The 22737-nt window shown below is 42.6% G+C and overlaps 1 protein-coding gene across 2 annotated transcripts in view; it reads left to right on the top strand.

The window, feature by feature from the left end:
- Window positions 1-22737, top strand: part of CHEK2 (checkpoint kinase 2) — a 63576-nt gene that overhangs the window by 1125 nt on the left and 39714 nt on the right. For both annotated transcript variants that reach the window (XM_040350728.1, XM_040350719.1), the window contains exons 2-8: window positions 7192-7490; window positions 13153-13277; window positions 13417-13564; window positions 18867-18957; window positions 20312-20417; window positions 21574-21627; window positions 22590-22654. In XM_040350728.1, the coding sequence (XP_040206662.1) occupies window positions 7199-7490; window positions 13153-13277; window positions 13417-13564; window positions 18867-18957; window positions 20312-20417; window positions 21574-21627; window positions 22590-22654 (881 nt within the window). In that variant the 5' untranslated portion in view covers window positions 7192-7198. The remainder of the gene's footprint in view (window positions 1-7191; window positions 7491-13152; window positions 13278-13416; window positions 13565-18866; window positions 18958-20311; window positions 20418-21573; window positions 21628-22589; window positions 22655-22737) is intronic.

Raw genomic sequence — 22737 nt, forward strand, 5'->3', positions numbered from 1 at the left:
TGATTTCTTCTAATCATACACTATATAATCAGATTTCTTCTAATCATACACTATATAATCTGATTCCTTCTAATCATACACTATATAATCTGATTCCTTCTAATCATACACTATATAATCAGATTTCTTCTAATCATACACTATATAATCTGATTCCTTCTAATCATACACTATATAATCTGATTTCTTATAATCATACACTATATAATCTGATTTCTTATGATCATACACTATATAATCTGATTTCTTCTAATCATACACTATATAATCTGATTTCTTCTAATCATACACTATATAATCAGATTTCTTCTAATCATACACTATATAATCTGATTCCTTCTAATCATACACTATATAATCTGATTCCTTCTAATCATACACTATATAATCAGATTTCTTCTAATCATACACTATATAATCTGATTCCTTCTAATCATACACTATATAATCTGATTTCTTATAATCATACACTATATAATCTGATTTCTTATGATCATACACTATATCATCTGATTTCTTCTAATCATACACTATATAATCTGATTTCTTCTAATCATACACTATATCATCTGATTTCTCCTAATCATACACTATATAATCTGATTTCTTCTAATCATACACTATATAATCTGATTTCTTCTAATCATACACTATATCATCTGATTTCTCCTAATCATACACTATATAATCTGATTTCTTCTGATCATACACTATATAATCTGATTTCTTATGATCATACACTATATAATCTGATTTCTTCTAATCATACACTATATAATCTGATTTCTCCTAATCATACACTATATAATCGGATTTCTTCTAATCGTACACTATATAATCTGATTTCTCCTAATCATACACTATATAATCGGATTTCTTCTAATCGTACACTATATAATCGGATTTCTTCTAATCGTACACTATATAATCTGATTTCTTCTGATCATACACTATATAATCGGATTTCTTCTGATCATACACTATATAATCTGATTGTACAATCTCATTTAATATGTTGCCACCCACGAGGGTGGAATTTAACACACACACGGGTGTCAGAGTTTCCTGCGCTCCCAGCACAGTGACCAATCTGTCAAAGACAGTTCCAGGTTTCTAGTATTGATAAGGAGTCACCGGCTGCCAATCATGTGACCACTGTGATCGCCAATGGCAGTGGTCACATGATCAATCAGATCTTCCCACCTCCTGGGCATTCTAACTTCAGCTTGTTTAAACAGTTCCCGACCGGCGCACGACCGTGTACGTCGACAGAATGGCACGGCTGAGCAAATGGGCGTACAGTAGAGCTGCACGATTCTGGCCAAAATGAGAATCACAATTTTTTTGCTTAGAATGAAGATCACGATTCTCACGGCGTAAAATCTTTTACATTTATACAAAAAAAAAAAAAAAAATGGGCTAACTTTACTGGCTAGTTTTTTTTTAATTTCGTTAAAGTAATTTTTTCCAAAAAAAAATGCATTTAAAAAGACCGCTGCGCAAATACAGTGCAACATACAATATTGCAACAACCGCCATTTTATTCTCTAGGGTCTCTACTAAAAAAATATATAATGTTTGGGGGTTCTGAGTAATTTTCTAGCAAAAAAAAAAAATGATTTTAACTTGAAAAGAGCTGTCAGAAAAAGGTTTGGTGTTTAAGTGGTTAAACGTTCCTAATTTACATACAGAAGTTTATTTCTTTGATGTGATATCAATGTTTAGACTTAACTTTCCACTGATAAAGAAGGTTTTCAAAACTTGGCAGGCTGCCCAGACTTTGACTTTTGGCTGAGAACAGACAGGAAATTCTTTGCATACCAAAGTGCAGAGAGAAAATTCTTTTCATGTCAAAGATCATGAAGCCCTGTGGCAAGAATTGCAAGGGGAAAAAGATCGCGATAACGATTCTTGGCGATTAATCGTGCAGCTCTAGCGTACAGGTACGTCCCCTTTAATTTGCGAGCTGTGTGTTCGTGCGCACGCTTGCCGCCGTCAGCTCCGTGACTGCGCCCGCGTACCCGATCGCCACGAGTGTCCCGCGATCGGGGCACAGAGCTGAAGAACGGGGAGATGTCAGTGTAAACGCAACATCTCCCCGTTCTGCCTAGGTGACACTGTCACTGATCGTGTTGTCACTGTCATCGGGAACAACGATCAGTGACGTGTCACGCAAACCCCACCCCTTAACAGTTACAAGCACTCCATGAGACACACTTAACCCCTTCAGTGCCCCCTACAGGTTAACCCCTTTACTGCCAGTGTAATTTTTACAGTGATCAGTGCATTTTTCTAGCACTGTTTGCTGTAAAAATGACAATGGTCCCAAAATGGTGTCAAAAGTATCCGATGTGTCCGCCATAATGTCGCAGTCATGATAAAAATCGCTGATCGCCGCCATTAGTAATAACAATTATTATTTTTTTTTTTTATGAAAAATGCTATTAAACTATCCCCTATTTTGTAGACGCTCTAACTTTTGCGCAAACCAATCAATAAACGTTTATTGCGTTTTTTTTTTTTATCAAAAATATGTAGAAGAATACGTATCGCCTAAACTGAGGGGAAAATTATTTTTTTTAGATATTTTTACATTTTCTGGGGATACTTATTATGGCAAAAAAAAAAAAAAAATATTGCATTTTTTTTTCAAAATTGTCGCTCTCTTTTTGTTTATAGCGAAAAAAAAAAAAAAAACAGAGGTGATCAAATACCACCAAAAGAAAGATCTATTTGTGGGGGAAAAAATACGTAAATTTTGTTTGAGCCACGTGGCACGACCGCGCAATTGTCAGTTAAAACGACGCAGTGCCGAATCGCAAAAAGTGGGCAGGTCTTTAACCAGACAAATGGTCCGGGGGCTTAAGTGGTTAATTAAGATTTGACAATTATCCCAATAACACTGGAACAACTTGTCATGTAATTTTACAGGTCAAATCACATGACAAGATGCACCCTATTGTCAACAATGGCACTGTTCAAATCAGTGCAATGCCAACTTTGCGGTGCCGTACCAATTTGAAAAAGTAGTTGTTGCACTACAGTTGGTAATTTCATGTGCGACTTGCATAGACATCTGCAAGTCGCTCCTAAACGTCCGTTTACCGGCAGCAGTGTACATGAGGTCTTAAAAGAGGAGCTCCAGGCATATTTGTATTTATGAAAAGTCAGGCGCTACAAAAACTTTAGTTGCTGACTTTTAATAAACAGACACACGGCTGTCCCAGGATCCAGTTCTGGGCTCACCTAAACCACGGTCTCCACAGGTCCCAGCAGTCTTCTGGGACTTGTGATGTGTCCCAGATAACTGCGGGTAGGGACAAACTTTCCTCGGATCGCCTAGGTGATCCGAGCGGAAGTGCCTGTCAAAACCAGGTACACACACACACACACGTACGTACACACGTCCCATTTGGGGAGGGGGTCTAAAGCAGAACTTTCACTTTTGGGTGGAGCTCCGCTTTAAATTTGAGCTGACATATTTGCCCCTGTTGCACTGAAATCAGTGTTGTCGAACCCTGCTGGGCTAAAGAACACCCTTAGTCATAAGTCTTAACATAAGGTGGAGGTGTTCTATAGTTCAGCAGGGGAGAACTTTTGCTCAGACATACACTTTAAGAAATATAACCGGTTTGGCACCTTTTTTTAGAATGGAGGAAAAGTGTACCTGGTTTTGACAGGTACCCGCTCACACTTCAATTTAGATCACCATGGCGATCCCCCAGAAGTTCTTCCTCTGCCCTCATCCCTCTAGGACACATTGTAAGTCCCAGAAGATTGCTGGACCATTCACATGCACAGTGGGCAGCTGGCTGTAAAGCTGCAAGAAGTAAGAGCCAGCTGCCCACAGTAAAAATGCCGGCGCTGAGGACCTGAAGACATACGAAGAAGCAGTTCAGGTGAGGATGATGCTGAATACCTGGACAGGTAAGTGTCCATTTATTAGAAGTCAGCAGCTACAGGATTTGTAGCCAGTGTTCATTTCGTTTACTAAAATATTTTCGTCTACTAAAATACGACTGAAACTAAAACAATTGAGATGATTAAAATGGTATTTTAGTCAAAAGACTATGACTAAAACTAAATTGAAATTTGACATCAAAATGAACACAGCAGTACCACGTAAGAATATGTTTGGGGGTTCTACTAAGCTGCTAAAAGAAAAAAAGAAATAAGAAAAAGGCTTTTCTTATTTTATTTTTTATATTTAATGATGTTAATATATTTAGATAATATGTGAAATGGCATTAATAATATAATATAAATAATAATAATAAATACAATAATATTTACAGCCAACAGAGTGTACAGTTTTTTGTTTTTGTTTTATATTTTCAACTTGTACTTCTGTTTGCAGAAAGCCACATTTATATTAATGAAACATTGTTTTATTTATTAAAGCCGATGTCCGCTGAAAAAAAAAATATTATAAGTCAGCAGCTACAAATACAAATACTGCAGCTGCTGACTTTTAATATCGGCACACTTACCTGTCCTGGAGTCCAGCGCCATCCGCAGCAGAGGACGAGCGATCGCTCTTCACTCTGCTGCCCCCCGCCATCCTCGTGAGGGGACCAGGAAGTGAAGCGCTCCGGCTTCACTGCCCGGTTCCCTACGGCGCATGCGCGAGTCGCGCTGCGCCTGCTGACTGGCTCCCGCTGTGCTCTGGTAGCCGAGTGTTCCCAGAACACAACTGGGGGGGGGGCGCTAGGTGACGCTTTAAGACGTTCTATATCGCAATGGCTAAATCTGTGTTTGTAGTGCATGTTCAAACCGTAATACCAGGAATAATAAACATTTTTACTCCAGGAGCATATACTTGTCAATTCTAAAGGAATCGTTAAATAATGCATTAAAATCTAACTAAACCCATTCAATTTTAGTCTACTAAAATGTTTCCTGGAGATTTTACTAGACTAAAATATAACCAAAACAATTCAGATGACTAAACAATGATTACAATTAAAATGGTATTTTAGTCAAAAGACTATTAGCTGGATTCAAATAGACCGCCGCATCTTTGCGGCGGCGTAGCGTATTTACACTACGCCGCCGTAAGTTAGCTAGGCAAGAACTGTATTCACAAAGTTCTTGCCTGCTAAGTTACGGCGGCGTAGCGTAAATGCGGCCGGCGTAAGCACGCCTAATTCAAATTAGGCTGAGGGGGCGTGTTTTATATTAATGGGGGGAGATTGACGTTTTTTACGAACGGCGCATGCGCCGTCCGTGTACATATCCCAGTGTGCATTGCGGCAAAGTACGCCGCAAGGACGTTTTGGTTTCGACGTGGACGTAAATTACGTCCAGCCCTATTCACGGACGACTTACGCAAACAACGTCAAATTTTAAAATTTCGACGCGGGAACGACGACCATACTTAACATTACTAGTCCAGCTATTTGATGGAATAACTTTACGCCTGAAAATGCCTTACGTAAACGACGTATCGATACTGCGACGGGCGCGCGTACGTTCGTGAATAGGCGTATCTAGCGATTTACATATTCTACGCCAAGCGCAATGGAAGCGCCACCTAGCGGCCAGCCTAAATATTGCACCCTAAGATACGACGGCAGAAGCCGTCGTATCTTAGATAGGTTTAAGTGTATCTCAGTTTGAGAATACACTTAAACTTAGGTCGGCGCAGATTCCGAGTTAGGTCGGCGTATCTACTGATACGCCGGCCTAACTCCATCTGAATCCACCTATATAACTAAAACTGAATTGAAATTGGGGGCCGGTGCATTAATAACATGTTATATACCGAATATAGGTGTAACATGTTATGAAAGGTGAACTTATCCTTTATACCAGGGTTCGCCGAAACCCAGGCCAGGGCTGTGGAGTCGGAGGTAATTTTGGGTACCTGGAGTTGGAGGAAATATGGGGTACCTGGAGTCGGAGTCAGCAAACAATGCACCGACTCCAACTCCGACTCCTACTAAATTTAGATTGTCAAAACATTTAGGAGTCAAAACATTTATCTACGAACTCCACAGCCCTGACCCGGGTGCCAGGTCGCAATTGCGACTAGAATTAGCGACCTGGCACCTGGGGCGGCACAGCTGGGGTATCCTGCGTTTCCGTGCTCCCCCGCCGCGCAATTGCATCGGGCCGAACCGGCTGGTAATTGAGGCCGCGGCTTTGCGGCCTTCTCCAGGCCTATGTTTCCTTCTGTTATCTGGCGCCATCTTGTGGTGGCCGTAGGTAAGACAACCACCAATGCTAATAGAGCTTCCCCTGCCTGTTTTCACTGCCATCTCCTTCCCTCTAATTAGAACCCCCAAACATTATATATATTTTTTATTCTAACACCCTAGAGAATAAAATGGCGGCCGTTGCAATACTTTCTGTCGCACCGTATTAAGACACCAGTAACGTTGGCCCAATTTTTTTTATATTGTGAAAGATAATGTTACGTCAAGTAAATTGATACCCAACATGTCGCGCTTCAAAATTGCGTCCGCTCGTGGAATGGCGACAAACTTTTACCCTTTAAAATCTCCATAGGCGACGTTTAAAAAATTCTACAGGTTGCATGTTTTAAAGTAACAGAGGAGGTCTAGGGCTAGAATTATTGCTCTCGCTCTACCAATCGTGGCGATAACTCGCGAACACCGCTTTCATATGTGGGCGCTACTCACGTATACGTTCGCCTCTGCGCGCGAGCTCGGCAGGACGGGGCGCGTTTCTGGCTCCTAACTTTTTTGTTTAGCTGGCTCCCAGATTCCAAGCAAATTTGTCAAGCCCTGCTTTATACATTTTTAAATGAAGACGGAAGCTGTGTGCAGCCTAACCTATTTGTGTTCACAGTGAGAGGGAGGTGGCCATGGCTGGTATGTGAAGGTCTGGAAAGGACCTTTGACTTGTTCTGTAGCGAAGTCAACATAAGACAGCTGTTACCTTCAGTTCCATTCACTCCTTTATGTTGTTTGGTATGTGATATGAATTTCAACAAGATCCCTGGTCCTGTCTTATAAGTTGCTACCAGTTATCTCATGTGGCTGACACTTGTTGAAAAGTTATACACCCACTTTTCCAATTTGATATACTGCAAATACTTATTTGATTTAGACAAGTGGCAATAGCCCAGAGCACAAGATAAGTAACTAAGGTATGATATTCATCTCTATCTGCCTATAGACAACATATATATATAATGTCAATTTTTTTTTTCCTCTTTTCATTTAGTTTCACTATGTCCCGTGACACGAAGGGTGAATCCCAAAATTCACAGCAATCTCAAGGCACGTCTCAAGGCACATCTCAAGGCACCACTCAAGGCACATCTCAAGGCACATCTAGTTCATCGTCCAGTGCTCCTCAGTCATACAGTCAGTCTTCCTCTTCTGGCTCTGGTACCCTGAGCTCTTTAGACACGGTTCCAGTACAGGATTTGGCTTCTATTCCAGAAGATGTGGAAATGGATGAGCAGGCTCCACAGCCTTGGGGTCGTTTGTGGGCTTTAGGAAAAGGTTTCTTGAACCATGGTATGTTCTTTTGTTTTTTTTGCCCTATAAACTTTCAGATATATCTATCTACAAATGTAACTGAGATGTTTTTACTAGTCACTGCAGGCTTCTTTCTAGTTTATGGTGAATTCAGAAAGCATTGCAACACTTTCCTTTATCCGTATCAATAATAATTCAAATATTGTCAGCGGACAATATTCAGCGGAGTCACGAACAATCATTTTCTCTGAAGTGTTGGCAGTAACATAAAACAATAAGGTAATATCAGTGGAAACAGGCTAATAAATTATCTTATAAATGTAATAAATGTAATATCCACAAGGAACCTCAAAAAAATGCTCTTAGGCGAGGCTCGTACTGCAGAGGTGGATCACTTTTCAGAGAGCAGCTAACTTTGAATTAGACTTGGGTCCCTTTTACAGGGCTTGTACGATCAGGTTTGCTGATTGAACTATCCATTCACCCCTATGGAGTGGTGCTAATCGATCCTGTCTGCCAAATTCAGACTGATGGGGGTCCTATTTTCCATCCGTCTGGCGAATCGTATATGATTGGGTGAAAACGGACAGGCGGCCCGTTTTCACAGGATTTCCACATAAGGCTTAATTGGTGCTGCTTGTCAACATGACAAGCTGGGTTCAATTTGCTGCAGCGCGCAAGTTTGCTGCATTGGCATGTGTACTGTGTCCCCACCAGCTGCATGTTAGGATTTAGTTGGGCAGTGGGGAAATAGTAAAACAGTAGACCTTGGCCTTTAATAATCCGGTTCAGTTTTAAATGGCCTTGGCCTATAAAACTAACTTTCTTAAAGCGGGGGTTCACCCTATGAACGAAATTTTTTTTTTTTTTTTCTACTACCATAAAATCAGGCATTGTAGCGCGAGCTACAGTATGCCTGTCCCGATTTTTTTTACCCCCGTACTCACCTTGTAGTCGTACATCGAAGATACCGGGGAATGGGCGTGCCTATGGAGACGGAGGATGATTGACGGCCGGCTCTGGCGCGTCACGCTTCTCCGAAAATAGCCGAAATAGGCTTGGCTCTTCACGGCGCCTGCGCATAGCCTGTGCGCAGGCGCCGTGAAGAGCCGAGACCTACTCCGGCTGTCTTCGGGGAGAGTGACGTGCCAGGGCCGGCCGTCAATCATCCTCCCTCTCCATAGGCACGCCCATTCCCCGCGGGAGCCGAAATCTACAATGTACGATTACGAGGTGAGTCCGGGGTTAAAAAAATCGGGACAGGCATACTGTAGCTCGCGCTACAATGCCTGTCTCGATGGTAAAATCATGTGGGTGAGGGTGAACTACCGCTTTAAGGGATAAGTTCACCTTTCTTCAAGTGTATTAATAGTAAAAAGGTCCGGTTTGAGCATGTAGGCCCTTTACAAAATAATCTAGATTGGGTGACTGGGGACAAAGAGAAGGCTAATTTATTAAATATTTTCTTCAACTCTGTGTATACAAAGAGCATGGGGGAAGCTCATGTTCATAATGGGGGTGGTAGTGACAAAGCCCCAAATGATCCACAATGGCTCAAAAGTGATATGGTCCAGAAATATTTAGACAGAATTAAGGTGGATAAAGCACCTGGACCAGATGGCATACACCCACGGATCCTAAAAAAACACAGGGCCAATGTCATGCCCATATTTAAAAAGGGATCAATGTCTTTACTAGGGTTGTCCCGATACCGATACTAGTATCGGTATCGGGACCGATTCCGAGTTTTCTCGGCGGTACTCAGACGCCGATACCCCGCCCCGATACCTAAATAGAATACTTGCGTCCCCGACCGCCGCCGACCGCCGCAACCGAAGCCGCAATCCGCCGCCGTTACGCCGCATCCCCGCTACCGCCGACTGTGTAATACGGGCGGGAACATTACAGCTTTGAATCGCTGTAATGATTTGCGCATAGACACTCCCCCTTGCTCGGGTGAACTGTCCAATCCCGAGCAAGGGGGAGTGTCTATACGCAGCGCGGGGCCAATCATTACAGCGATTCAAAACTGTAACGTTCCCGGCGTATTACACAGTCGTCGGCGGCAGCGGGGATGCAGGTAAGTGGAACATGGCTGGATGGGGGCAGACCAGGGCTCGAGTCCTGCGGGAACGACGTCCCCGCACACGTCGTTCCTGTTGCAGGACTCGAGCAGACGCATTGTGACAGGCAGCGAATTTACAACTGTACCCGATTCCTGTCTCCTTCCGTCCTTTTCTGTCACCACGGCAACACCCACGCTCCCGATGACGTCATACGAGTGCGCCCGGCTTGTCCCGCCAATTGCTACACATCCATCGCAGAGGCTCCTGCCCAGTGCCCAGCTCAGCTACTTCCATCGCCTCCCGCCCGGTCCAGGTCCCTTTGCGGTCCTTGCTGCATTGCTGTACCCTCTTTGGGAACACACGAACGCGCTCAGACACTCGACTGGAGGACTTCTCACAACAGAGGTACCCTTGAGTTACTGAGCTGTTGTAAAAAGTGCAATGTGCAAGAAAATAGCCAAAAGTTCCAAATCTTATGTGCTGTTGCTAAAAAAAATGTGGAACAAAAAAAAGTGCTATGTGCAAACCTTATTATTATAGTAACTTAACTTGCCAGCAAGTACTATAGCAATGGTAAAGTGAAAATACAGAACAAACAAGTCCTTAATAACACAAATGCTAAATATGATAAAAGTGCCAAAACAACTGTGCAAAGCATGTGTGGCAATCCAACTGATGCAGTACAAAATAACTTATTTCATGATATAGTATATAGCAATCATTCAAAAATGTGAAAGTCCATTGGATATGTGCTGAATGTGGTGACGGTATCTTCTCTATAATATCCACACTGTGAGATAGTGAATGGGTGGCCCGTTACCTCACTGCTGTGAGGTTACAGCATGTAAAGTGTACCCACTCCTGATCCTGTTTTAACCGTGCTGTGTAATGTAAAGGGGGTCCAGAGGTGCTGTGTAATGTAAAGGGGGTCCAGAGGTGCTGTGTAATGTAAAGGGGGTCCAGAGGTGCTGTGTAATGTAAAGGGGGTCCAGAGGTGCTGTGTAATGTAAAGGGGGTCCAGAGGTGCTGTGTAATGTAAAGGGGGTCCAGTGATGCAGGGTGCTGTGTAATGTAAAGGGGGTCCAGTGATGCAAGGTGCTGTGTAATGAAAAGGGGGTCCAGTGATGCAGGGTGCTGTGTAATGTAAAGGGGGTCCAGTGATGCAGGGTGCTGTGTAATGTAAAGGGGGTCCAGTGATGCAGGGTGCTGTGTAATGAAAAGGGGGTCCAGTGATGCAGGGTGCTGTGTAATGAAAAGGGGGTCCAGAGGTGCTGTGTAATGAAAAGGGGGTCCAAAGGTGCTGTGTAATGTAAAGGGGGTCCAGTGATGCATGGTGCTATGTAATGTAAAAGGGTGTGAAATATATATGCATATGAGCGTATCTTTATTTTTTTATTTTTTTTTGGGTGGGGGAGTGGATCTTGGGTGGGAGTTCCCACACTTTTTTCCCCAGGACTTGACCCCTGGGGCAGACGATGGCTGGATGGGGGGATACATGGCTGGATGGGGGGGAGACATGGCTGGATGGGGGGGAGACATGGCTGGATGGGGGGATACATGGCTGCATCTGTGGGGGGACATGGCTGCATCTGTGGGGGGACATGGCTGCAATATGTGGGGGGACATGGCTGCATTTGGGGACACATTTAAAAAAAGTATCGGTATTCGGTATCGGCGACTACTTGAAAAAAAGTATCGGTACTTGTACTCAGTCCTAAAAAAGTGGTATCGGGACAACCCTAGTCTTTACCATGTAACTAAAAAAGCTGTTAGTTTAACTTCTATAGTTCGGAAGATACTGGAAAGTTTAATAAAAGAACACATAGACGTTTTCTTGTTGAAAAAAAATATTTTTACCCAGGGTTCCACAAACCCCGGGCGCCAGGTCGCAATTGCAACTAGAATTAGCGACCTGGCCTGGCGTTTTACATCAATATCTGCTGTCTTCACATCTATATACAGTGGAACCTTGATTACGAGCATAATCCATTCCAGGATAATGCTTGTAATCCAAACAGCTTGGCTGAACTCGGGAAAACCTCAGGCTCGGGGACAGAGTATTTCCGAATGGTTCGGGCTTCGGCACCCCTGCACCTCTGGCCAAATGCGGTACTGCACACCGCTGTGGCTTGAATCCTGCTCATATTGCGAGACAACACTCGCAAACCGAGTCAGGATTTAAACCGCATTACTCGCAATCCGAGGTTTCACTGTACTGTTTAGAAAGTTCAGATCATGTTAGATTTTCTCTTCTTGTTTAACACAGAGTGTGATGTCTGGGCATACAGCCAAGATAGTTACGTTGCTGATTGGAGGAATGGCACACACCCCCTCTTCACATAGGCAAAGACTCTCAGAGGTGTTTTGTAACAGGGCCAGCTGCCTGCTAATCTATTTTTAGCAACCCTCCCAGGACAGAAATTTCAGGCTGCTTTTATCTGATGTGTCAGGAGTTATCAGGCTAATAACAGAGGAACGAGTTAGGAGAGAGCTATGGGACTTGGCTCATTGAAGAGAGGTAACCAAACACTGCAGATATGTGCCCAGCTCAAATTTCATGAATTGGGTTTACATCCACTTTATGGCCTGGTTCACATCTATGCATTTTTAGTGCTTCGTTTTGCATTTTGCAGATATGCACTACAGAAAGTGTTCCACAGGAAATCATGTTAAATGGATTGTACTGCAAAATGCACTAAAAATGCATAGGTTTGAATCAGGCCTTAGTGGTAAGAATAGATTGTGCACCCACTTTGGACAGAGTAGAGAAAGGTGTCTGTTCCCACACTGGGAAAATTTCTCCTTGGCTTCTGTCCTGGAGACACATGAGAAAATAAAGTTAAATCTATTTAAAGGGAAAGAAAGACGATCCTGGGACAAGTGTTTCCATCCATAACATTAAGGCCCCTTTCACACTTGTATGACTTGTCCCACTATTTGGGACTGCAAAGTAGCTTGACAAGTCGTTCCCCATGATTTCCAATGACAACGACATTTCCAATGACAACCATTAATATTGATACGACTTCAAGTCATGCCGACTTCAAAGTAGTCCCTGCACCACTTTAGTCAGACTTTGATGCGAGTACAGATTCATAGACCAGCAAAATAGCGTGACTTTGAAGTCATGGTAGTGTGAAAGGGGCCTTAGAGTTACACTGTAAGGCAGGGGTGCAAAACTAAATTTCATTGTGGGCCGCATCAGCATTATGATTGCCCTCAAAAGGGCCGGTTGTATCTGTAAGATTAGTTGTCCAGCGCATTCCCTCCCCTTACATTAGATGTCAAGATCCACCCCACCATCAGAAGTTGAGTCCCCCACTTTCCCTTACATCACAGTAAATGAACCCCCTTTCCTTCTGCTGCTGCTGGGAAGAAGCTGGATGCATTGCTTGAAAGGAGAAAGTAGGGGTCTGGAGGAGGGCTGGGGCTGCAGGAGAGGTGCGAGGGCCACATGAAATGGCCTGGAGGGCCGGATTCGGCCTTCGGGCCTTGTGTTTGACACCTGTGCTGTAAGGTATTTGAACTGTTCTGGAGTACTGCTTTCAGTAAAATGTATAAAAATACTAATGACTGTGTTTGATGAAAATCTAATTTAGAGCAAACATCCTCTAAATATTTTGTTTTTTGAACAGATTGTATTAATGAACAATATGAATTTGGAAGGGACAAGCACTGTAATTATACTTTTGATAAACCAATAATAAATCAAACTGAGAGATACAAAACTTACAGCAAAAAGCACTTTCGGATTTTCAGGGTGAGTACCAGAATAATGCTATTTATATTGTACTATTTTCTTTCATTCAAATGAGTTGTAAAATAGACTGTATGAAAAGTTTTCAATGTTGAGGGGTTTTAAAAGCAAAAAATAAAATTTGTTTTTGTGTTTCTCGTAGGAAGCTGTATCAGGCTTGTCGGTTGTTGCCTACATTGAAGATTTAAGTGGCAATGGAACTTTTCTTAACAAGCAGCTTATTGGACGAGGGAAAACTATGCCTTTAACAAATAATGCTGAAATTGCACTTTCATTACCAACCAACAGAGGTATTTTATTCTTGTGGCAGTTATTGTTTATTTTTTTCTTAAAATGTCCTTTTTAGTAGAATGGGAAAGGTTCGGAACCTTTAATTTTGCAGTTTTTCATTGCTGGTTGTTTTGACAGAAATGTGTGGGGAAATAGGGGAAATATATCAAACAGGGACACAGGTGGTATTATTTTTTATTTTATTTTTTGATCAAAACAACGTTTATTGAGCATAGAGAAAATATACAAACAAACGAGTATCTAGTGCAACAAGCACTACAATTACGGATAAAACCCATTGATGTACATACAGGCATGGCAAAGAATACCATTACATGTGAATACATATTATAGCATAGAAGAGGGCAGAGTGGTGCAGGGACAGCAGGGGGGAATCCCCTGGGGCCGCCAGGGAGGAGAGCAACTAGTCAGGCACATCACAGGTGGAGGCATCCCCCAGCCATCTATCCCAAACCTTGTGGTATTTGTCCAGGCATCCCCTATGGACATAGAGTAGCTTTTCGAAGGGTAGAGTGTCGTTAACAGCTCTGATCCACTGCTGCAGCGTAGGGGGGGGGGGGGTTGTCCCCTCCCCTCATCCATGTCTTAGCTATCTGAAGCCTAGCGAGGAATAATGTTTTCTGTAAAAATATGTTCAAGTACTTTTCGGCTTCGGGGAGTGAAAGGAGCCCCAGTACACTCTAGGGGCAGAGAGACAGCGGGGAGCCCATGCGGTCGTGGAGGAACCGGACCACCTGGGTCCAGAACCCCTGTACGCAGGGGCATGTCCAGATGAGATGGTAGAAAGTGGCACTGGAATGGCCACAGCCGGGGCAGTTGGGGTTGTATCCTGGGTCTGAACCTAGAGGTGCGGTAGGGCGTCAGACACGATTGGTGAAGGATATATAGGTGAGTGAGGCGGTCATAGATTTTGGGAGAGACAGTTCTACAATTGGCGAGAGCCTCCTCCCAGTCCTCAGCCGACACCTCACCCAAATCAGGTTCCCAACGGGATTTCAACTGATGGGCGGTGGCAGCGGCCGAGGGCGCCAAAAGATAGGCGTAGAACTGGGAGATCAGCTTCTTGGGGGTCCCTGCCCAGGACAATGTCCACTGGCAGCGGAATCTCGAGACACAGATGGTATTATTATTATTATTATTATTTTTTTTTTTTTTTTACTGTTCTGATTAGTACTTGTCTTGCTGTTTGTCCTCACATTGGAAACATTCTCATTCACTTCCCTCACAGGAAGTGAGAGAATATCTCCTCAGTGGGTCGCAGGCTGCATATTTTGACTTTCACATGTTTCAAGCGTACTCAATGTTCTTAAGCCATTGCCTTAAATTGAGGGAGACTTCATGGTTAGTAAAGTGCAACTTGCATCTTCGCATACTTATCTTTGACCCTCTCCAGAGATCTTTACTCTGTGGCCCATCCCAGGCCAGAGCCACACAGCCTTTGATCAGAAAAATTACCATCAAGGCCTTGAGTCTATTAGGCACATGCACCACAGCTTCATGTAGGCCTCATTCATGCTGGCATTGTCAACTCTGTGTTTATATGCATTTAGAGAACATTTCTAAATGCATATATTCATTTTTCAATGGTGCCATTCACACTGTGCAGTTATCCGTGATTCGGTGTAGTCATTGTAGATGCATTTAACATTTTTAAAATTCTGTCCAGGATCCAAGTAGTTTCTCTAAACATGGCTAAACACTTGTAAATGAGCATCAATCTGCTTCAAAGTTACCCCCAACATTTCATATTTCTGATACATGTCTGTTGTGAAGCAGTAGCCTTGCACCACCCTAATCTGCTCCCCCCCCCCCCCCCCCAGTGACTGCTGGTGGGGGATCCTCTCCCTGCACCCGCTGCCACAATTTGAATACAATGCCTCAGCATTCATTCACAGAGTTCTGTGAATTAATAAACTACAAGTCGTATCTTCCACCGCAGCAGAAGGCTTGTAGTTCTCAATTAATTCCGAGGGTGCTGGTGAGCGTTCTAGTAGTTTGATTCTTCCTGAATTTCAGTAACTGCCTGCCTGTACAGGAGGTACTGGCGGACTGCTGTACTGAGAGTCTGTAGGAGCCTGACATTGCACTCACATTCTGCTGATTGTGGGTACAATGCTCTGCAGGCTACTAAGAAAACAAATAGATGCACTTTTTTACCTGCAAAAAACTTGCATTTGCTTTTCACTGCAGATAATCATTGATAATCGAAAATGGACACGATTAGCTGCAGCCACCTCCAATCTGTCATTGCAGTGTACAGGCACATCGACCACAGCTATTCAAATACAGCTGTCCATCCCAAGACCAGGAATCAGTAGATTCTTGCCTCTGGTTTCGCAGCATGGCAAATTGCACATTCAAATGATGTCTTATGCCACGTACATACGATCATTTTTCGGCATTAAAAAAAAACCATGTTTTTCGGCATGTAGTAAAAACAAAGTTTTTCCAACTTCATTATTAAAACGATGTTGCCCACACACCATCGTTTTAAAAAAATGCTCTAGCAAAGCGCGGTGACGTCAACACGTAAGACGACACTATAAAGGGGAAGTTCCATGCGGATTCCGCCACCCTTGGGGCTGCTTTAGCTGATTCCATGTTAGTAAAAGACGATTCACGCTTTTCTGTCTGTTACAGCGTGATGAATGTGCTTACTCCATTACGAACAGTAGTTTTACCAGAACAAACGCTCCCATCTCATAACTTGCTTCTAAGTATACGCAGGTTTTTAACGTAATTTTAGCCCACACGCGATAATTTTTTACAACCCGAAAAACGACATCGTTTAAATGTCGTTAAAAAATGCAGCATGTTCGTTTTTTTTTGTTTTTTTTTTCGTTTTTTCAGAACCCGGAAAATGATTTGAAGCCCACACACGGTCATTTTAAATGACGTTTTTTAAAAACGACGTTTTTTTTTCATGCTGAAAAATGATCGTGTGTACGCGGCATCAGGCTCTATTCACATGCATGTTACTTGTGAATGTTTCTGCAATGCTTTCTGTGTCATTTTGACGCGATTTGCGTTGTACGTTTTTTTTATGGTGCATGTGTGTTTTTTTTGGGGCGGGGAAACAGAGGTACAAAAATGCATTGATGTGAACATGTTCCATAGGAACCCATGTAAAAAAAAATGTCTTGCATTTCTGCAAAAAGTATGATGAAACGCATGGTGTGAATGGATCCTTAAGATCTTTGGAGTGGAACTGAAGGCAAATAATACTGATATGTGGGTTACACTGTGGGAGAGAAGTACAAGATTTGAAGAACAACTTCTTTTTTTGTTTTCTCTCCTTCACATTTGCACAGACTGTGGAAATGAGCAAAATATACTCTGGTAAAATGGTGAAGTCATGTAAGAATATACTGTGTGTGTGTGTGTGTGTATATATAGGTAGATACAATAACAACTTGGTTTGGTGCCGTGATTGTATAACTGAAGTGGTGATTAGCGCTGCTTGGTAACTGATTTCACTGCACATCAAACTTTTTTTATTCTTGGGTGAAGAGGGAGGGTGGGATGGGAAAGATTCGGTGTCCCAATTGCACATAATCTAGTTCTGGACAGGTCAGGGGTTGGATGGTAGGATAGGGTGGTAGCAGAGAAAGTAGTGGGGAGGGAGGGTGAGGGGAGTATGTGGGGAAAAGGATAACCCCTGTTGGATTTGGGGAGGGGTGGGGGAGGGAGATGAATACAAGAAAAGGGAGGGGGGGAAGGAATGCTTTTAATATTGCAACTCATACTATCATACTATCATACTATTAATACAAGAGTTTCCTGAGCCAAAGGTATAATGGCATATTCCCAAAATATAGATTAATTTCACACATGATCCTGTCACAAGATGGCAGTAAAAGCCTGTCTTTTCATTCTGAATGATAAACTGAAGTGTTTTGACCCGAAAGTAGAACTGAATATTTTTCAATTTCTTTTAAATTTGCCTTCAACTATTTAGTGCAAGGGCCTGCCTGATTGCATACACGTTGAAAGTGTTTAGGTTTGACCTCATGTTATATTCTATTATATTGTTTTGGTAAAGGAAAAGTATACAAGAACATTTTATAATGTATGGCCAGCCTTTTTTTTTTTTTTTTAATTAAGTGGCGAGGGATTTGAACGCCTGTCACGTGTGGTGGTGTGTGTGTGTGTGTGTGTGTGTTTGTTTGTTTGTTTTTATTGATCTCCGTGTCCTTATAAATGGGAATCTCCCCAATGGTACAGTGATGGCCTACAAAAAAACAAACTTGAAAACTTTACAGGGTTTATAATCCTCCCTTACTAGAACCAAAATGGAAGAAAAAGGTTTGTCTTCTTTAATCCATAATCCCTGAATATCAGTCGCCCTTTAGTGAGTTCATAGGTTTGTCTAAGTACACAAATGCACGAATGAACAGGTGCGATTTTCATTAGTGACCGCTCCTTTACAGTATTTTCTAAATAGATTTAAGTAACCCCCCCCCCCCCAAAAAAAAAAAAAATATATATATATATATATGATTTCCTGGTCCCTTAAAGCAGGTTAAACAGCACAGTGCTTGTGCTGTGTAATCTGTCCCCCTCTAAAAAACCTCCCTGAACCTGCCACTTCCTTTTATCCCCTTTCTGTACTGACCATGAAAATCAGGGCTACTGAGCCCTGACCACCGTGGTCAGAGTGCGGCCCTCCGTCATATGCAGCTGTCCTCTCTGCTCTCCTCTCTCCCCCTCGCCACCCCCTCCTCCTTGCCTGTCAGCTCATGTCCCCGTCTCTGCCCCTGAAACCCCCCCCCCCCCCCCGCTATTGGTGAAATTCATATATGAACCATATAATTTAAATACTCACTGCCAGACCCTCTATTATATCCTGGCATACCACACTGCATTAGGCTTATATAAAAATGAGCATTGTAAATACTTATTAAGCGTGATTCATGTGACTCTCGGTCGGTTTTCATGGCTACTGCAGGAGAGACTAAGCGACCATGTGATCATCCCTGGCTGACGTCATAGGAAGATCACGGCCCCTCCTGCAGAAGCCATCCATTGGAGCTGTACAGCGGCCACGAGTCATGTGACCGACCTGAAGACAGCTCTAAATGGGTATTTACAACGCTCGTTTTCTAAAAGACTAATGCAGTGTGCTATGCCAGGCTCTAATAGAGGGTCTGGCGGTGTTTGAGTTATATGGATTAACAAACCATTTATTAAAAAATGCTTGTAAACGATATGTGTTATATAAGGGACTTTGGTTTTGTTTACTCTTGCTCATATATAGCACTGTTTAATTGCATGTAACAGTTTATTTTTTATTTTTTGCAGTTTTTGTGTTCTCTGACCTGTTGGTTGATGATCAATCTGTTTATCCTAAGGAAATTAGAGACCGATACATCATATCAAAAACCATAGGAAGGTAGGGTACAATGGCATTTTGTATGCCTTAGTTTTTTATTATTATTATTATTATTATTATTACAGCGGTACATCAGACAAATAGACTATGTATTCAACTGGAATTTTATGTAAACCTGAGCCCAAAGATAGAAAAACTGATGTCTTTTTCTGTAGCCATCAGTTCATTTTCTATTATGCCGATCCTTTGACTTCAATGCTTTTGAATTACTAACCAGAAACATGCATGCATGCAAGTCAGGAAATCTGGCTACAAACTGACCTAATTTGTTGCATGTTTGTTTATGATTAGCGATTCATAGTATTAAAGTGAGAAGATTGGCGTATTTATAGCATATTCCTATATCTGTGTATTGGCAGATTTCACTTGGCACAGGTTTACAACCTTTAAACAGCAGTGGCTCTGAAATAATAGACTTGATCTATCATGTAAACCAGCAGTTCTGGATGTCCCAGTAAGATCTGTATGGCTCTGCCTACTATCCAAGTATGAGAAATGAACCTCCTTATGTTTGGGCTTGTAATGGAAGTGAAGTCTGCAGATACATAGGCTCAGATTCTCAAAGGACTTACGACGGCGTAGCGCCATGTACGCCGTCGTAAGTCCGAATGAGAACCGTCGTATCTATGCGGCTGATTCTTAGAATCAGTTACGCATAAATTTGGCTAAGATTGAGCGGCATAAGTCTCTTACGCCGTTGTATCTTAGTTGCATATTTACGCTGGCCGCTAGGTGGCGCTTCCGTAGATTTCCGCGTCGAATATGTAAATTAGCTAGATACACCGATTAACGTACGTGCGCCCGGCGTATCAAGATACGTCGTTTACATAAGACATACGCAGGTGTAAAGTTACCCCTCATAAAGCAGGGGTAAGTCATGTTGGGTATGGACGTCGGAAACGTACGAACAGCGTCGTGTTTGCGTAAGTCATCTGTGAATGGGGCTGGACGCAAGTTACGTTCACGTCGACTAGGCATTGAGCGGGCGTAATTTAATTTGAAAATTCTACGTGATACTGAGCATGCGCACGCATGCGCCGTTCGTTAAAAACGTCAATCACGTCGGGTCACGATACATTAACATAAAACATGCCATTAAAGTTCTTGTAAAGGTGGGTGTCCCAATACTTTTGGTAATATAGCATATGTTACTTATTGCAAGTTAATACAGCCTCTTCAGCAACCCCTTCTCCTAGGCTGCAGCCTTTGAAATGGAAAGCAGTGCAATGTGATTGCATGACCTGACTTTAGAAGATTTTGTTATACTTTTGCACTTTAGTTTTTATGAAGGGGTTTCATGTGTGTCTTTATTCTGGAGCTCTGGTCTCAGCTTTACGTTCTTCTGTTATTTCAGCGGGGCTTGTGGTGAAGTCAAACTGGCCTTTGAAAAATTAACATGCAAGAAAGTGGCTGTGAAAATGATAAGTAAGCGCTCATTTCGGATGAGTTCTGCTTCTTTGGTAAGTAGGATTTAGTTTTCTGGTGCATTTAGTTTTATAGAAATTGTGTGAAAATTGTTTTTGTTTTTCTAATTCCTCAAACAAAATGCTATAGTTTGTTAAAATCAAGCATGCTGTGTTGGTTTCATCTTTTTGTATTTTATCTGCTATGCTCGCCAACATTTGTTGCACAGTTGGTTGGCTTGGAGACTTGGTCTCTCAGGACAGGGATCTCCAAACCCCGGCCCGCTGGCCACATCTGGCTGATTGTGCCTTTTCCCTGGCCCGCGGCTCACCGACACTTATAGCATTGCTGATCTGTTGCCTTTAAAAGCAGCAGATTGTCAATATGACTGGCAGGTCCCGCAAACAATGCCGCTCCCCCACACCCTCCCATACTGCCACGCTGCGCTGAGGATTGGCTGCTGGGACTGCCTGTCCTAGCAACCAATGACGACTGACATCATCAGGGTGGCACCTTCCGGCATCCCGCCCGCTGTTTGTATTAGAGATTCTTCCATGTGTGTAGCAGCGGGCAGGAGAGCTGCTCGAGGCAAACGTACATATACAGGAGACTCTGCTGGGGACACTGCTGACAGGGACACTGAGGATTTGGAGACTGATACTGGGGAGACTCTGCTGGGGACACTGATACTGGGGAGACTCTGCTGGGGACACTGATACTGGGGAGACTCTGCTGGGGACACTGATACTGGGGAGACTCTGCTGGGGACACTGATACTGGGGAGACTCTGCTGGGGACACTGATACTGGGGAGACTCTGATGGATGGAGGACATAGATATGGGGAGACTCTGATGGATGGAGGACATAGATATGGGGAGACTCTGATGGATGGAGGACATAGATATGGGGAGACTCTGATGGGGGACACTGATATTGGGGAGATTCTGATGGGGGACACAGAGGTGCAGAAAGGCTGTAATGGGGACACAGATGTGTGGAAATGCTCTGATGGGGACACAATGTGCAATGAGACTCTGACGGGTAAACAGACAAGTGGAAAGGCTATGATTTTATTCATTTATTTATAAATAACCAATTTTTTAGGCTCGCGAATATTTGTAAAATCTAAAATGTGGCCCTCGGGCTAAAAAGTTTGGAGACCCCTGTCTTAGGACATGAACTAAAAAAAATGTAAATCTTCTTTTCTGTAGAACCACACCATTTCCGCAGGCACAGAAATTGAAATTCTAAAAAAAATTAGTCATGTAAGTAAACGTATTGACATACATTTTCTTGTTTGTTTTATGATGGTGATAATATTCAATGCACACTTAAAGTGGAACTTTAGTCAGAAAATTAAGTCCTGCTAGATCACTTCAGGCTGCCCCATTTTGCAGGTATAGCAAATGTAAAACATTAAAAAGAAATGACAATACTGTTTTTAAAATGTAGGAATACACAGTCTCGTCCTACTCTGCACATGCTCAGGTGCTCTCCATTTTTAGACACTGCCAAGTTTGTAGAGGCGATCTGCTGACAGCCTTAAAGTGGAATTAAACTCTCCTATCTTTTACAGCCAAGGAAGCTGCTTCTGTTTGATCTGTATGGTGCTGCACATGTAATCTGTTCTGACACCAGCCATTTGATGATTTGACTGTTTGGTTGAGGACACAAGCAAATGTGCCCGTTAGCAATCCCAACCTTCCAGGAATGTAACTGTTTTTTTTTAAAGTGTTAAATAGATGGGCTTAGTTCCTCTTTATTATTTTCCTGCTGCTCAGGGGCTCTGGGCTTCAGCAAAAGTGGCAGCCTCCGGCAAGAAGAAACAGGAGCAATGCTGGAGGCAATTTACAGCACACACTCATTTTGGTAGCATAATTATTAATGTGGAATGTATGTTCCTTGTTATATGGGTAAAGTTCAACTTTAGGTGACATCATTAAATATCTAATGGTGTACTAAATTCTTCACACCAAGGTTTTCTAACCTTTTCCTCAAGTCCTCCCTGTAGTACAGGTGTTGTTCAAATGGACACCTTATTGTCCTAGCAATGTTATTTATCTCCTGCTGTGGCTATCCACAAACCTGAACGGCTGCTGGCACACATGCCAGGACTGGAAATGCTGTTTTCCATAATCTAGAAGAAACATGTAATGACATAAACAAGTTAAAAATGTATTAAGCGCTAATTCAGTTTGCATTATACAAAATTCTTTATCTTTTTCAGCCTTGTATCATTAAGATTGAAAACTTCTTTGACACAGAGGACTATTTTTACATCGTTTTGGAGTTGTGAGTAATGCACTAAATATTTCTTAATCATTTTTAGTTAGAGCGATCTAACATTTTATGTAAAGGATGTTATCCATAATGCT

The sequence above is a fragment of the Rana temporaria genome, chromosome 1, assembly GCF_905171775.1.
Source record: "Rana temporaria chromosome 1, aRanTem1.1, whole genome shotgun sequence".
In the NCBI taxonomy this organism is placed as follows: domain Eukaryota; kingdom Metazoa; phylum Chordata; class Amphibia; order Anura; family Ranidae; genus Rana; species Rana temporaria.